This window comes from Leuciscus leuciscus, assembly GCF_965113295.1.
Source record: "Leuciscus leuciscus genome assembly, chromosome: 6".
NCBI classification, from domain to species: Eukaryota; Metazoa; Chordata; class Actinopteri; order Cypriniformes; family Leuciscidae; genus Leuciscus; species Leuciscus leuciscus.
Window position 1 is genome coordinate 25,934,905 of NC_138730.1, and position 16,261 is coordinate 25,951,165.

General features: G+C 39.0%; 1 protein-coding gene across 2 annotated transcripts in view; it reads left to right on the top strand.

The window, feature by feature from the left end:
• fndc3ba (fibronectin type III domain containing 3Ba) overlaps positions 1–16,261 on the top strand; it is a 144,110-nt gene that overhangs the window by 92,497 nt on the left and 35,352 nt on the right. For both annotated transcript variants that reach the window (XM_082171982.1, XM_082171983.1), the window contains exons 6-8: positions 674–949; positions 12,066–12,130; positions 15,714–15,871. In XM_082171982.1, coding sequence (XP_082028108.1) covers positions 674–949; positions 12,066–12,130; positions 15,714–15,871 — 499 coding nt within the window. The remainder of the gene's footprint in view (positions 1–673; positions 950–12,065; positions 12,131–15,713; positions 15,872–16,261) is intronic.

The window sequence follows — 16,261 nt, forward strand, 5'->3', positions numbered from 1 at the left end:
GGGATGGAAATTATATTTCAGTGTTTTAAGTTTTCTCAAAAAAGTTTTCCACTCTCACGCAAAACCTTTGCACTCCACCGACAAACTTTGTGTTCGCTTGCTAAACTTTTGTGATGGAAATGATATTTCACTGCTTTTTTGTACGTTTTTTTGGGGAACGCAATACTTTAGCTAGAGAAGACAAATTCTTTGAAATATAATTTTTCCTCCGATCTCATATTTTACACTTGTCAGTGTATTTGTAAGTGTAATGCTGCATTCCATTTACTTTGGAAGAGGTATGTCGGAGCTGAGAATGATGTCAAACCTTTGTTGTGCTTGCTTTTTCCGAATAAAAACAAATAAAAAAGTGGTATTTTGCACAGATAAAGCCGAAGTATCATGTCCACAAATAGAGGTTGCATAATACTGTATGCACCACTGAGTTTGAGAAAGAAGTACTAATAAACAATATATTACTACTGTTGATATGCTGAGAAGCCATATTGTATTCTGAAGTCAGCGTTGTTGAGTTTCCCATTTACAACTCTGACTTGAAGGGCATTCCAGTTAAAAGTTCTTACTGGGGACTAGGAATTTCCCACTTCCGAGTACAAATGAAACGCTACATCATTTTTCCTATTCCTAAATTATATGGCAGTTTCATGGTTGAATGATTGTTTTGTTGGCGCAGAGATAATTCCTCTGTACGGGATGAACTACCTTGGGCGGGATGAGCCATACAAACCGCAACCAAAGAAGATGAAGGACAGACTGGAGCGTCAGAATCGTCTCAACAGCCCTCCCTCCATCTATAAGAGCAATGTGGGCTGCAACAACATGTACAATGGCTACGGCAAGGTCCACGGAAATCTTGGGGGTGGTGGAGGAGGGGGAAGCAGTCCCGGAGCTAAAAAAACAACCCGTGGAGCTCGGAGTAGCCCCAGATCCAGCGAGCCAGACTTACAAGGTAAGGACTTTTGCAGTAGTCTAGTCAACAGGTCTATTTGTAAGTTCATCTCTTCGCTTTTTTTACAGCACCATTCGAAAGTTTGCGATCAGTAATATTTTTTTGTTTATAATTGAAAAAATTATTGAAATTGACAGTAAAGACATTTATAAAGTCCTTTTGAACTTTCTATTCATCAAAGAATAAAAAATCATGAAAAAAATAAATGCAACCGTTTCCATGAAAATATTAAGCAGCGTAACTGTTTTCAATATTGATAATAATAAGAAATGTTTCCTGAGCACCAAATCAGCATATTAGAATCATTTCTGAAGGATTATGTGACAATGAAGACTGACGTAATGGCGGCTGAATATTCAGCTTTGCCATCACAAGAATAAATTGCGTTTTAAAATATATTGAAATATAAAGCAGTTTATTTTGAATTGTAATAATATTTCACAGTATTACTGTTTTTACTGTATAAAAATTTTTAACTTACAAATGTTATTTTAATATTATTAATTTAATAAAAATACATCAATGTAAACTCTTGTTCTTTCATAATGCAAAGCTAATAAGTTACATGGAATTTTAAGAGTCGGAGCAGAGGGAGATGGATACATTCTGCTTTGTGCCAAAAATTCTCAGCAACGTTTAAACAAGACATTATAGATGTTATTGTGGTTACATTAAATCATCTTGTACATGGCTAGAATATTTAGCCTCTGATGTTTCACGGCTTCCATTAGACATCTGTAATGCATGTTTCCCTCAGTGTGTCCACAAACTTTTTCTCTCTCCTCTTAAAAAAAAAAGAAAGAGATAAGTGCATCAATAGAGGTAAAGGGGGTCGTCATGCCGCGGAAACTGCATAGCTGGGAATCGCCAAGGTGCTATCATTTTTCCAGCACCCACAATGTGGCCCTTGTATCTCAGGTTAGGCCTCTGCTGAAAGGCAGCCCACATACCTGTGGAATCACATTCTACCAATGAAGGGGTCCTTTGAGCATGGCCACCGATCCTCACCAATTCCACATGTGCCTTATCAGGCCCCCTGCAGTGCCGATTGCAGAAGAGCTCCATTTAAGATGTGTTCACATGCTGTTTTTCTGCTCTCAAGAACATTTTCTTAATATAAACATTTTTCAGAGCATACATTCATAACTGTTTTAAATTATTTAAACACATGCCTGCACTCCAGAAGGTCGTTGCTTTTTTTTCTGCACTGTCTTCTGCCAATTTTTTCTTTTTTGTTCTCAGCCTTTAGTGTCCTTGAAGTTTTAGCTTTAAATTATGTATGTGCCTCTGATCCCCAGGTGTTTCGTCAATGCATGGAGATTTGCAAGTGCTGACAAGTGGGGCAAAAGGAATGACCCCATTCATTTTATTTGATCTGCCAAAAAGGCAGTTTTGGCCCTCAAAAAAAAAAAAAAAACATTCCACATTCAATGATTTGTCTGTGTGTGTATTATGTTAAAGGCAGAACATTAAGCATTATATGCAGGTGTTGTAAGACTTGACTCATTGCGCACTGGCGTCATGGAAATGTAATTTGTCTGCTGCAAGCCGCCCATCCTTTGATCAGCTCACGATAGACCTTCGCAGTTAACAAGCTAAGGAAGTGCTTATACATCCATATGATGTATCTGTTACTCACACTTAGAGTATCTTCAGAATCAAAGGCGAATGCTGACTGGCAGAATAAGACCTTGAGGCTGTTACTCAATAACTGTGGCTGCTGTCTTACTTCATACATGATAGTTAGATGATTATTTTGTGATGGTTAGTTTGTCTCGCATATTGAAAAACTGAAGAAAACATGAGATTTTGCAATTATCTGGTTTTTATACAGTTTTGACGTCAATATTAAAATTAGGGGGTAAAGGAAATTGGGACAATGAGCAAAAAAATTTGATCAGGAACTGTTCATGATCCAATAAAGTTCACCCAGAAATGATAATTTAGGGTGTGTTCATACTTGGCATGTTTGGTTCAATTAAAATTAACCCTGGTGTGAGTGCTCTGTTAGTGAGGTTCATTTGAATAAGTGTAAAAACTGCCATCCGAACCCTGGTGTGCACCAAACAAGCAGACCGAGACCTGAAAAGATGGGTCTTTGTTCGCTTCCAAATGAACTCTGGTGCGGTTCGAATGATATATGAATGCAACATGGACCAAAGACATGTAAACACACCAAAAACTCGACATGATGTTACAAGATGCAACCCTAAAAAGAACAGAATGCTCAAGCATACCTGTTTTTTCTCGTCATAATTGTAGAGAATTGTAGATTGCCCATCACAGTTCGGAACAAGCATCAGAACCATGTATCCTCGCAGCAGGTCTTCGTTTGTGTGTGTGACGGAGGGTTTCCTGGCGCTGTTTTGAATCCTTTACACATTTTATAATGTCTTAACGATTTTTCAGCTCCATCATGTTCCATCATGTACAGTACTCGCTTACAGGGAGCACATTTAGCCCAGCACACAGCATTGTTTTGGATGTTCGAAAAGTTCAGTCGCAAAATATACGTCATAAAATATGCTTGTTGTTTTGTATCTCTAGGTTCAGTGTTAAAAATGACAGTGTGAACATTAAGTGAACCAGGACTGAATGTATTGTTTTCTTTTTTGGGAAAATTATGCTCAACTTCTTATTTTTGGGTGAACTATCCCTTTAAAGCATGCAAAATACCTTACTAACATTGTTGAGTTATCATGCATAATAAAATACTGCACGTAAATGCACTCAGCATAGGCCAAGCAGATGAGTTTTGTGGAGATCATCAGAAGCAAGGCGCTGGGGTCAAGTCTCAAGATACCGCAGCCCTGTGGAGTCGACTGAATGGTTGATGAAGTATAGAAAACAAACTTGAGGCTTCTAGCTCACGTCACTTACTGAGGGCTACGGCCATCTGGGCCTCACTGCAGCCTTGCTCCTAGGCATAAATCATCATGACCACATATGCAGACTACTTGGCTCCCTAGATCACGCCGGAGATCAGGTTAAGAATTTTTTTTCTTTTTGAGAGGAAGCTGCAATAATATGATCAAACTCTCAAGACTAAAGAAGAACAAAAAAGAGAAATGGAGGGAATGTGAGAGAGACGGACAACAAAAGGGCAGACATTCCAGCTGTCGAAAATACGTTGTTGGCATAGCAGCTTGAAGATCCAGGCCTGGCTACCAGACATGACTGGAGCTGTGAAAACAACTCGACTTGTTCTCTCTCAGCACCTCGCCTGGATGGTCTTTGCTCAGATCACCCCATGGGCACAAACACACTCACCTCCACTCATGAAGCTCGATTACATAAGGCAGGAAACCACATCCCGGGGCCCATCAGCTCCTTAGTTCCTAAGTTGCAAGGATATTTGCGCTTTTTTAGCGCTCCACCTTCATTACCTAGATTAGGCTGGGGCTAAGCCTGTGTGCAGAGGAATACTGGCCACTAGATTAACCTTCTCATGGTCTCAGGCTTGCAGCACTTCAACCTTAACTCCTCTCTATCTCCAGTTCTCCTTGTGTGTTTGCATGGACTCAAGCAGAAACAGATGTTCACTTCTGATCCTCTTTGGCACTGTGCATTTCCTCCAGCCACGTGCTTTCACTCCGTCATTATCGACCAGAAGCAACAGATGTTAGTTAATCTTGGCTTTGTGTCTTTGCCACAATGGTAACGGTTTCCCACATTCACTGTTTCACAACACTGAGAAAGGTTATGCCCCAAGGTCACTTCGATAACAGCATGTGATTGAGCAATGATGGGTGACGCAACTTGGGGAAACTGAATAAGATGAGAAGGTCGAAGGCTGCCAAGACCTAGTAACCGGATGCCAGCTCTTCAACTTATTAAACATGACCTTTCTATTATCTGCCGGCGCTTATTCTGTCATTTACAGTTGGCATGCCAGAACTCTCACCTATCAAGAGATTCTTACGAGTCTGGGTAGGTTGCTTTTCAAGAAGTTGCCATAGAAGGCACTGAGAACTGGGCCAAAATCAACATGTGTGTGTTTTTCTGGGAAGTCCCTCTTACAGCTCTTACAGTAACACAATGCACAAACTCCGTCTGTTTCAATGGAAGTGTTTGTCTGTGACAGGATTATTAGTGGTGTCTTTTGATAAACGTGCCTGTTAAGACACCTCCGAGATAGCTGGAGTTCTACTGTACCAGTCAAATCAAATAAACGTATCATTAATCCATTATGTACACACACAGAATTTTTTTTTTTTTTAAATGGATATACAAGATCAACACAAAATATTCAGGGACAAAGCAACAGTGACTCAAATGGGCAAGTTTGACAACTAACCCAAAACTCACATGGTCCAAACTAAAGTCAGTGAGTCATCCTTATTGTTGAGCCCTGTTACACATGATGAAAATTTTTTAAATAAATAAATAAAAGAGCAAACGCATTGGAGACATTAAGATGTAATATAAAATGTGCAAATTACTGACTAAATAAAAAGCTGGAGTAATGTAAATTGAGATTTAGTATTCTTTTTTTCTTTTCCCCAGCTCCATATTATACTTATTCACATTCAATAAGGAGGCACAAAGTAAATGCAAAAATCCCTGTGGAGATTGTGGCACTGGGCATCCAGAGCAGGTCACCCCGGTTCAGTCGCTCTGCAGCTCTCGGCAGTCTCGTTCCCTCCGCCTCCCTCCTTTTCCCTCTATCCCTACTATCTAGCCTCTGCCAACTTTCTCCATTCTTTCCAGTTCCCTTCCAGGAAGCGCTGGCGTATCCTTGTGTCCCTTGGCAGTAGGGAGGCCATGCATCTCTGCTGTGAGCGAATGCCACTGAGAGTCCCTCTGGAGATAGCTAGAGACATGGAGCTAGCACACTAAAGGCAAGAGACTGATGCCAGCTTGGCAGTTGTGGAAAAACAAGCATCCATTCTGCTGATGGGGCTAAAATGAAAGCAAACAATAGTTTATCAGACGTTTATACACATATACAGTACGCTTTTTGTAGAAAATCAAAGAGGAGGTATGGGCAATGCTAACGTCTTGAGCTGTCTTGTCCTCATTTCAACCTCTCCACGGTAGGCTGACCAGTTTAGTCTGCTAAATGATGTATAGTGGAAGAGGCAGTGTACTGCTGATGTTTAAAATATGTAATCAATATTTTACTTCTACAGTATGGTTTTGACAGATTGAAATGCAAATACTGTAGATAAACTGACTGACTATCAAGAACAGATAGGTATACTTAAACTGACTGACTATCAAGAACAGATAGGTATACTTAGACAGACAGATGAAGATTGACTGTCTAGATTCTAGAACATAGACTGTAAAAAAAGATTGAAGAAACACCTTCACTCTCTACCATTGTAGAAAAGTGAAGCCACCAATGTCCAAATATTTCGCTGACATCTTGGAGCCCGAGTCTGCGCAGTAGTGAACTCGAAGGCCGAGTCTGCGCTGTAGTGAACTCGAAGGCTGAGTCTGCGCGGTAGTGAACTCGAAGGCCGAGTCTGCGCGGTAGTGAACTCGAAGGCCGAGTCTGCGCGGTAGTGAACTCGAAGGCCGAGTCTGCGCGGTAGTGAACTCGAAGGCCGAGTCTGCGCGGTAGTGAACTCGAAGGCAGAGTCTGCGCGGTAGTGAACTCGATGGCCGAGTCTGCGCGGTAGGGAACTCGAAGGCCGAGTCTGCGCGGTAGTGAACTCGAAGGCTGAGTGAACTCATAGGCTGAGTCTGCGCGGTAGTGAGCATGAAGTGGAGCCGTGGTATCAAGGTCCTGCCCTCACTCCCGTAGAATCGGTTGGTACAGATTACTGCAGAACAACTCATTATGTCAGTGTGAAATAAACAGTTAACTTAAAGCTCCAATCTCCTACCGAAAATCCCGAAAAAAGTAAGTAAAAGTAACTTCACTCAGAGAAGCTGTCAATCTCAGCTGTCAGTCATGACGTCAAACCCCCGTTTTTACAGCATCTAATAACTAACTAAACCCAAACTTATTTAAAAAACAAACTCTTGAATTTACATCAGCGTGATAAAAAAAATACCTAAAATGACAGAAATTATTTGAAGTGTAATTTGATTGTTTAGTTTGTCTCATGTCTCATTCGATTACATGAGAAGGTGGGGTTAATGAGCTATACTGCATCCAGCCACCTGGGGGCGATCTAAATGTTTTGGCTTCACTTTTCAGGACTTGTGCGGCACTCTTGATCTCTAGACAGACAGGAATGCGGATTGACTGACAGACTATTTAGACGTGTGCACAGATAGACAGACAGGCACGCAGATAGGTACGCTGATGTCTATCTATCTGTGATAGATAGATGATGGATGGATGGATAGATAGAATGTCTGTTCATGTTTATGTCTCTTGAGCACGACTGGCTGTGTCAGCTGTGCTGTGTCTGTCTGAGGGTGTGAGAGCGAGTGCACTGTTGCAGTGGTTCTCAGGGAGGCACAGGTTTGTGTGAGAGAGGGATTAGACAGCCAGCTGTTGAGCAGATGGAATGTGTGCTATGCGGAGATGAGAACGATTGGGAGCCTGCAACTCTTTCTCACTCTTCCTCCCACACTCCCTCCCCCCTCACAACCGGTCATTAGTGACATTTTTTTCTTTGTTTTATTTGATCACCTGGCAATATACTCTTTCCTGTTGTGCCTTATAAGCAATATCTGTTTTAATATAATGAAGTGTGTATTACAAAGTGCTTAAAAAGAACATGCCAAGTTTGATTTCCTAGCTGTAGTGATCTTGACTCCGATCTGTTAGTATAGCCACAACCTCAGTTTGTCTTTCCTGATGATTTTCTGGTTGACTAAGCATTGCTCTGTCATTTTGCACATTTTTGCATGGACTCACAGAACCTCTCTGGCCCCGTAGACTGCGTGTGTTTAACAACCGTAACTAATCAAGAATGTGCTGTTTCATCTCACTCCACCAGGGGGGAGTAATTAGCAGATTGTACGTGCCTCTCCACAAAAGAACTCTTTATTTTAAGGATGAAGTGCATGAAAAATCCTGGAAAAATTCCAGGAGGTTTTAATCTAAAAGCAAACAAACAAATCGACCCCACTAACAGAATTTAGGACTGTGAAACTTGTTTATGTCTGACTGATCAGGCCTCCTGATAGTTGCACTTTAGTTTCTCTATCTTTAGCCCTAATTCAGGATGCTAGCTAGAGGATGTGAGCCTGTTTTTAGTGCCTGTAGCGGCTCCACAGTGCTCCATCACTCGCACACATTCACAAACGCACGCGCAGACATGTGGGTGTAGTTACTGGCCTGACCGTTTGGCGTCTGCAGCTCTGTGGGTGTTCTTGGAGACTTTTTTTCCCCAATAGTCTGCAAATTCAGTTTTGGATGTTTACCTAGCACCTCTTTATATACACATGCACACTCATTCACATTGAGCTAAACACCCAAACACTCCACTCACACTGCAGCTCTAGACCACTATCAACTTTTTTTTTTTAAATGCTTCCTGAAGTCCAGAGAAAGATTTTCGTATTGATTTAAAGAGTGTTGTAGGGTCAAGTGTGAGCTCTCTCATGACTCAGAGCGTAGCCTTTAAAACCTTTGACCTTCAGCTTAACTATATATGCAGTTCCTAGGTGATGCTATACAGTTTGTAAGGTGTTCAGAGTGTTTTTAGCATGTTTTGTTTCTATTTGGTTTCTAGGGTATTATGGTTGTTTGTTACTTAGTAAGAGTTCAAGATGTCTTGTTAGCTGGTCTGACAGTTGAAAAGCTGATTATAGCACGCCTGAATATTGCAACTCTTCATAACAAGCAAGCGCTTGGCACACCAAAGTTTACAACTTATAGTTAGGGTTTGATCAAATGTTTCTCTTTCCCCTCTATCACATTCTCTTTCATCTCATTCTGTCACTTCTATGTTGCCGGTTATACTCACTTCAGCTCAGTCCCTTTTTTCACATTCCTTATCCCCCCCCCTTTTCCGTTCTCCCGTCTTTGACCTTGGCCGATAATTGAAGGCAGAAACTCCTCTCCACCCCAGATATCCAGAGAAGACACAAGAAATAAAGAAGGAAATTAACTTCTTTAGCATGATGCAGAATATAATTCAGTTCTACTTTTAAAATGAGAGGTGTTTGTTTTCTTCCCTCTTCTTCTATCATCTTCACTTCCTCTATTTATTTTCATTTATATATAGTGAAACAGTGGTTATTCAGAACGTGGCAGGAGGGCGAGACAGAGAGTGAGCAGTTAGCCTCAACCGTCCGCTCCCTATGGAAACGACATGCGTGAGAAACGGACGTGAAGCTTTGGAAAGTCAAGTGTTGTGCTTGGAAGCAGCACTAGAAAGAGGTTCCTCAGAGTGTGGAAGCGGAAGGAGAGGAGAGGATGGACACACTGGAAGTGGACTTGATGGCTAGTTTGAGTCAGCAGAGATGACTTACAGACCCCATGAAACTGCTATATGAGGCCAGTCTTGATGTATTCCCTTGTGAAATAGGAAGTTTCATTAGGACATATCGACATTCTCGTCTATTTTTAAATTGATTTATTCCTTTTTTCTTTTTCCTTTCTTTTTTATTAATGGGCATTAGCTGTGTTACAGCCATGCACCATGTGCTGCTACTTGCAGGTTGTATTAGGGGGAGCAACATTTTCATTCAGGAGACATTAGATCGGTCAAAGAAAATCTGTGTAGTGCGGGATAAATCTTCAAAGAAACTTCATTTTGTCAACTTTTAGCATATTTCTGATCTCAAAATTGACACATATTGACTAAGAGACTGTTCATACCTGGTCACTTCTTGTGTTTTTGCTGATAAGATAGTTATCTGATTTGTTAAACCTTTTCCATTTATACGTGGCCACATAAAAAATTTTACGCAAAACAAATATAAATTCGATCTTCAATTTGTGAAGCCTACAACACACCCTTACACGTTTATTTTTTTACACGTATATGTATATTTTGGGAGGAGTCAAATTTACATGTCGTTTCAACAACCAGAGGCATTTACACTTGTCCAGTTCCATCCTGAAGTGGTTTGAGTGATCAGATTTAAATCTTTCTCGAAAGCATTTTGGAGGGCATTTGCACCTGGTCTTTTCACAATCTGATCAGAGAAAACGCATGAAGAGACCAGGTGTAAACAGGCCCTAAAAGTTACAAAACACCAATCTTGCTACAGTATATAGACTGTGTCTCTACAATGATGACTCCATCTTTCGTGTTAGGGTGGGTTTAAATGAGCGCTCTATTTATGCCAAAAGCAAGGCCACCTTATATTCTTCCATGTCTGCACAATTACTCATTATTACTTTTCAGTAATAACTCAATTTGTCACCCACCCACACACACACGCGCGCACACTTACACACACACACACACACACACACACACACACACACACATACACACACACACACACACACACACACACACACACACACACACACACACACACACACACAGCATTAGTAAGGTTTCCATTTCTCAGGGAAGCCTGCACTTCCTGTGCCTACCTCCTGGGGTCATGTTAAGGTGATTGTGTATGACATCACTGTTACCATGACTCATGAAGGCCCAGAGGTGCTGTGAACTCCCAGTTTGCTCTCTACTCTAGTAATAAATACACACATCAATCATACACATGTTGTGGATTAGGTTGGATGACAAATAATGTGTTTTTTCAGCTTCAGGTTAATGTTTCTGACTGTAAATAGGACATTTTATCTTATTGGTTCTATGACTGGACAAATTATAGCCATTATTCTGTGTACTATCATAATTAATATGAAGACAGTAAGTATACATTTTCTGATACTTACCATGCATGTGTTTTTTGTCTTCATATTAATTATGATTGTCATAATGTTTTATCAGTGTGTGGGGGTATACAGTCAAACCAAAATGTATTTAATGGTAATAGAATATGATAAGAACTCAGAGTTATCAAATCAGTTGATATTTCACTGGTTTGGCCATCCTTCTGTTAGACTTTCTCACAAATGAATTAGGTTGAATAGCTGTCAGCTGTTAAATTTAAGTACACAATTAGATAATACAAATTTAGGTCAACCAATTACCAAGTAATGCTTGTTCAGTCTGTGGTGTAAAAAGGTCGCATAGCAATTAAAGAAAAAACACTATTAGTCCACTGTATGAAGAATTTTTGGGTGTAATATGTCACAGTTAACTTTTTATTTTGCTATCCTCACTTACATAAGTGAACTATAGTGTCCTGCACCCATTAGTAAAAAAAATATCAAAAATTATATCTGGTGTCTGAATAATTTTTGGTTATATATATATAATTTCCCCATAATACATAATACATTATACCAAGGGGAGGCCACATGCACAAAAACTGATTTACAACACTAACATCCAGAGAGTGAAATCAAGCAAAAGGTTACTCCCCAGAAGAGAAGAATCTGCTCATGTGGATCCTGTCTGTTTGGGTCTTCAGTGGAAGTGATAAATTAGGGGTTAGTGAGCAGTTGTGGGTATATGTGTGTGTATCCACAGGCCAATAAAGATTTAAAGGTATTCTGTCAGACTGTCTGTCGCTAATGATCTGGTAGATTAAGTGAGCTAATCCGGCCTTGGGAACATGAGGTAATTGAGCATTTTTTCCACGTGCAGATTTCAAATTGGCATGGGAGTTGCATACGAGTTATGGATGTGGTTCAGTAGAGAGACGTAGAAATGCAAGCTTCCGACAGATCATGTGTCCGCTGTGCCAGCGCTCTTTCAGTTGGGTCTGTGGTTATGAAATATATATTTTTCAATGCCTCGTTGTGCAAAAAGTATTGACAGAAGGTGAAAAACACCTTCGGTTTTTCCTCAAATTTATATTCTATTTTCAAACATAATTCTGTTTTCTCCTCAAATGTGTTTATTTTTTTGTTTTAGAGAAGTCCATTACCTGAAAAGATTATAAGTGGTTACAGGAATAGTTCACCCAAAAGTAAAAAAAAAAAAAAAAGTTGTCATTTGGATTTGGAACTACATGAGTGTGAATAAATTATGAGACAATGCTCTTTATTTTTGGGTGAACTTAACCCTTTAACACTTGATGTTTTTCTCCTGCTCCGTTTCTGACTTAAGCCTGACCTCTGCTGATTCATATCGGAATAACACCCTTTTATTTTTCTGTCTCCTCTTCTTTCTCCCAGCTGCAGATCATGATTCAGAAGCAAAGAGAGTTCAGGATGTTCTTTCGGGAATGGAAAAACCACAGGTGGGTCTGGAATATGAGGTAAAAACCTCACAAGTGAAAAATACTAATGGTTTTAATGTTATCAGATAAACATGATGTCCTTTAATGGCCAACAGAAAGTACAGGCTGCAAATACAAGTGGGCATAAAAACATGACATGACATTATTAATTAAATGTATATGTCATAAGGAGACATTCAGTAAAAGTCACCAAGATCTTTTCACATTTGTTTACAATTACAAACTGTTCCCATTGCAGACACACAGGGGCAGCATTTTGATTGTTTTTTTGTTTTTTATGTTCCACTGTCAAGCAATTGAGGACTAGGTAAACATTTCCATCAAAACAATGTTTTCTGACCAGTGTTTGCTCTGTTCTTTCCCCATCTGTTCACTCAGCCTGCTGCTCTTGCTGTTGTTTAGTTCAGAACTATCTAAGGACACCCTGTCACTTTAAGTGATAATCCATAAGTGAAACTAACCCATAGTCATCAATCATCTGTTCTGTTTTGTGTTTTAGTTTGCATGTATTTGTTGGTGTGTGTGACATTTGAACAGCTGTCTCATTTACTCCCTCAGCGTAAGATTAATCCCTCATTATCATAAAATGAAGGCAGTAAATAAGTAAAAATCAGTTTAACACTGCTGACTGAAAGATCATATTTTATTATATTATTATATTTAATAATAACAAACATGCATCTGTCTGTGTCTGAAAACTACATACACTGTATGTAGACAGTGTATTCCTACTATACACTGTTTATACAGTACATAAAAATGACACTATATACACTACCATTCAAACATTTGGGATCAGTAAGTTGTTTTGTTTTTTAAAGAAATTAATACTTTTATTCAGCAAAAAAAATCATCAAAAGCTACAGTTAAAATACTGCAATTTAAAACAAATGAATGTTAAAAAAAATGCTGTTTTAAAATGTTTTGATTGAAAAATCCTGAAGAAAACACATCATGCTTTCACAAAGCATATTAAATTGCACAACAGTCTTCAACATTGATAATAATAAGAAATGTTTCTTGAGCAGCAAATCAGCATATTAGAATGATTTCTGATGGATCATGTCACAAAGAAAATAAAGCTTTGTCACCACAGGAATAATTTACATTTTAAAATATAAACGTTACTTTTTTTGGGGATCAAATGAATGCAGCCTTTTTGAGACTTCTTTCAAAAACATTGAAAAATCGTACTGACCCCACAGTTTTGAACGATAGTGTATACTTGTAAAATATACCTGCAGCTCCATAATTGGGAGTAAATTTGGCATATAACATGGAGGAGTACAGAGGGAATATAGCCTGAGGGTTACAGGCAGGTTGAGTGGAAAACATCTGTGTCCCAAGATGAGGCAATCTGGAAGGATGTGCGAGTTTGGAAGTAAAATACTTAAATTTGCCCTCATCCTCATCTCTGCAACATCCTCTAATGGAGCTGCCTTTCTTGTTCAGTTTCTTCATGAACCTAAAATTGAGATTGTCACAGAGTAGAAACGCACTGGATACTACAGACTGGAGCCAAATCCTTTGTATTGATGAAGTTTAATGGCAAATGGTCAATATCACAAGCTCTCTCCCACTTCATGCACTCCAACTTCTCATTATAGTTGCTGCAGCCCAGGGTTGAGTCATGGTCCAAAGAAATAAAGCACTAAGATATTGATGGCAGTTTTTATAAAAAAATAAGCAGATTTAATCATAATGTACAACTTTGACCAGTTGGTGGCACTGCACCCTAAACATACTTTACCCCAAGGGCATGTTTTAGGGTCATATACTAAATTTCACTTCAGTGTATGAAAGTTTTGCCAAGACAGAGCATCAATTCTTGTTAGATGTCCTTACTCTGAACTATGAGTCACTTTTTTTAATAAAAATACACACATGCATACATACAAACACTTATCTTTCAAAAGTTTGGGGTCAGTAAGTTTTTATTTATTTATTTACAAGGATGCTTTAAATTGGTAAAAAGTGACCGTAAAGACAATTATAAATTATAATGTTACAAAAACACTTATTTTAAATAAAAGCTGTTCTATTCACCAAAGAATCAAATGTCCACAAAAAATGTCAAGCATTAACTGTTTTCAGCATTGATAATAAGACGACATGTTTCTTGAGCAGCAAATCAGCATATTAGAATGATCTCTGAAGGATCATGTGACACTGAAGACTGGAGAATATTCAGCTTGTGCCATCACAGTAATAAATTACATTTTAAAATAGAAAAGTTATTTAGCTCTTATTTGTTTTGGTCAAATAAATGCAGCCTTGGTGAGCAAACATTTTTAAAAAGCATTGAAAAAATCGTACAAACCCCAAACTAATTACCGGTATAGGTCTCTGAGCTTTTCAGTATCCCTGTGAGAAAGCCGGGTCTGATGGCAGCCGGTTTTATTGAGAACATATTGCTGTAGCTTCAGAAGTGCCAGTGGCAATCCTAGCTGTGCACATCCGAGAGCAACAACCATAGCTTTTCCACAGACATACTTTCACCTGCAGTTACTCTTGCCACAGGACAGATTGCGTTTGAGAGATTTGCTTCTGCCTGACTGAAGGTAGAGCGAGACATCTACAGCTCATTCATGTCAGCGTTATACCCTCATACACAGGGTTACACTGAATGACCTGTTATAGAGGAGGAGTTATAGCCGCTCTGCCTCTTTGCGTGTATACCTTCATTTCTGTGTTTGACATATAAATAGTTGTTTTTGCAGAGCTATAGAGTGGTTCAGATTGCAGGCCTAAAAACGGAAGGTAATTAATATTACCCATTTGTTCCCAGGTTGGGTTTTTGGAAGAGCAATTTTTGTGTTACGGATTAAATAAAGTCTGTGGTTAAAGGTTGAGGAAATGTTTGTTTTGTTTTATGTCTGTACAACATTAATTACACTGTCACATTAAAGTCCTCGTGAGTCGTTTCTTACCTAGCCATGTTTTTTCTTTTGTTTATTGGTTGATACTCCTTTTTTATTTGCAAGTCTATAATCCTGGTAGGTTTGGCAAATGAATAGTTTCAAAGTTGGGTTATGCTAACCTTATAATGAAATGACAATCCCACAAACTCTTATCTAAATGACTTGCTCCTTCCAATTTTGTCTTAAATCGTATTTCACTGGAGCTCTTTGCAGCACATTTGAAAGCTGATTTAGCCTTAGAATTCATAGTCTTGGATTATAATGACGATTTGTTTTTCCTGCACGTTTGTACAGTGGTGGTTGACATGAAGTCGTTTTCGATAGCGGCATGTCCTGCAGTATTATGCTCATATTAATCGAGAGACAAAATCGAATATTTGTACTTTTAAAAATATTATATATACAAATATTTGAAAAGGAATAAATTATGACAGAGTAATTGACAAACTTTTTCTTTAAAAAAAATAAAATAATGACCAGTAATGGCAATTAAAATATACACCTTGCTTTACATGTACACATTTTATCTTTGTTCACTGTTTAAAAATAAAATATCTACTTGTGCGCATCACCTACCCACAGAGTCAAAGACACTTGACATGCTTAATAATATTGTTTCCAGTTCTACAGTTGATGGTCTTTGTTCTGTGTTTGCTTCACAGGTTCTTAATATCCAGGCCCGGACAGCTCGACTGACTTGGGCTCCACCAGCAGGCCTCCAGAACAGAGACAGGCACAGTAACGGACACCCCTTTACATGCAGCTACGAGGTCACTCTCTCAGACAAAGGTCGTAACGGCCAGTACCGTGTCATTTATAGGTAAGATAGACTGGAGTATATAATCTCAGAGGAGCTGTGTAGTCTGCTCAGAATCCTTGAGAAGTCTTTATGTTCTCATAAATTAACAGTGTTCACCACAAGGGAGCGAGTTAGAAATGAATACATCATCCATCGAGCAGATAGAATTATTGGCTGCAGCCTGTTCTCTCACCAGGACTTGTATGATTCAGTATCCAGAGAGCAGACAGGAAAGATAATCAGACCTCTCACACCCTGTCATCATCTGTTTGAAGCATGAGTCTCAAAGCATTACTCCAGACTAACATATGAGAGCAGTGGTGCTGGTGGAAATTATATGGAATATTATATTATATTATATTATATTATTATCGTTCAAAAGTAGTTTGGGTTCAGTATGATTCATTTTTT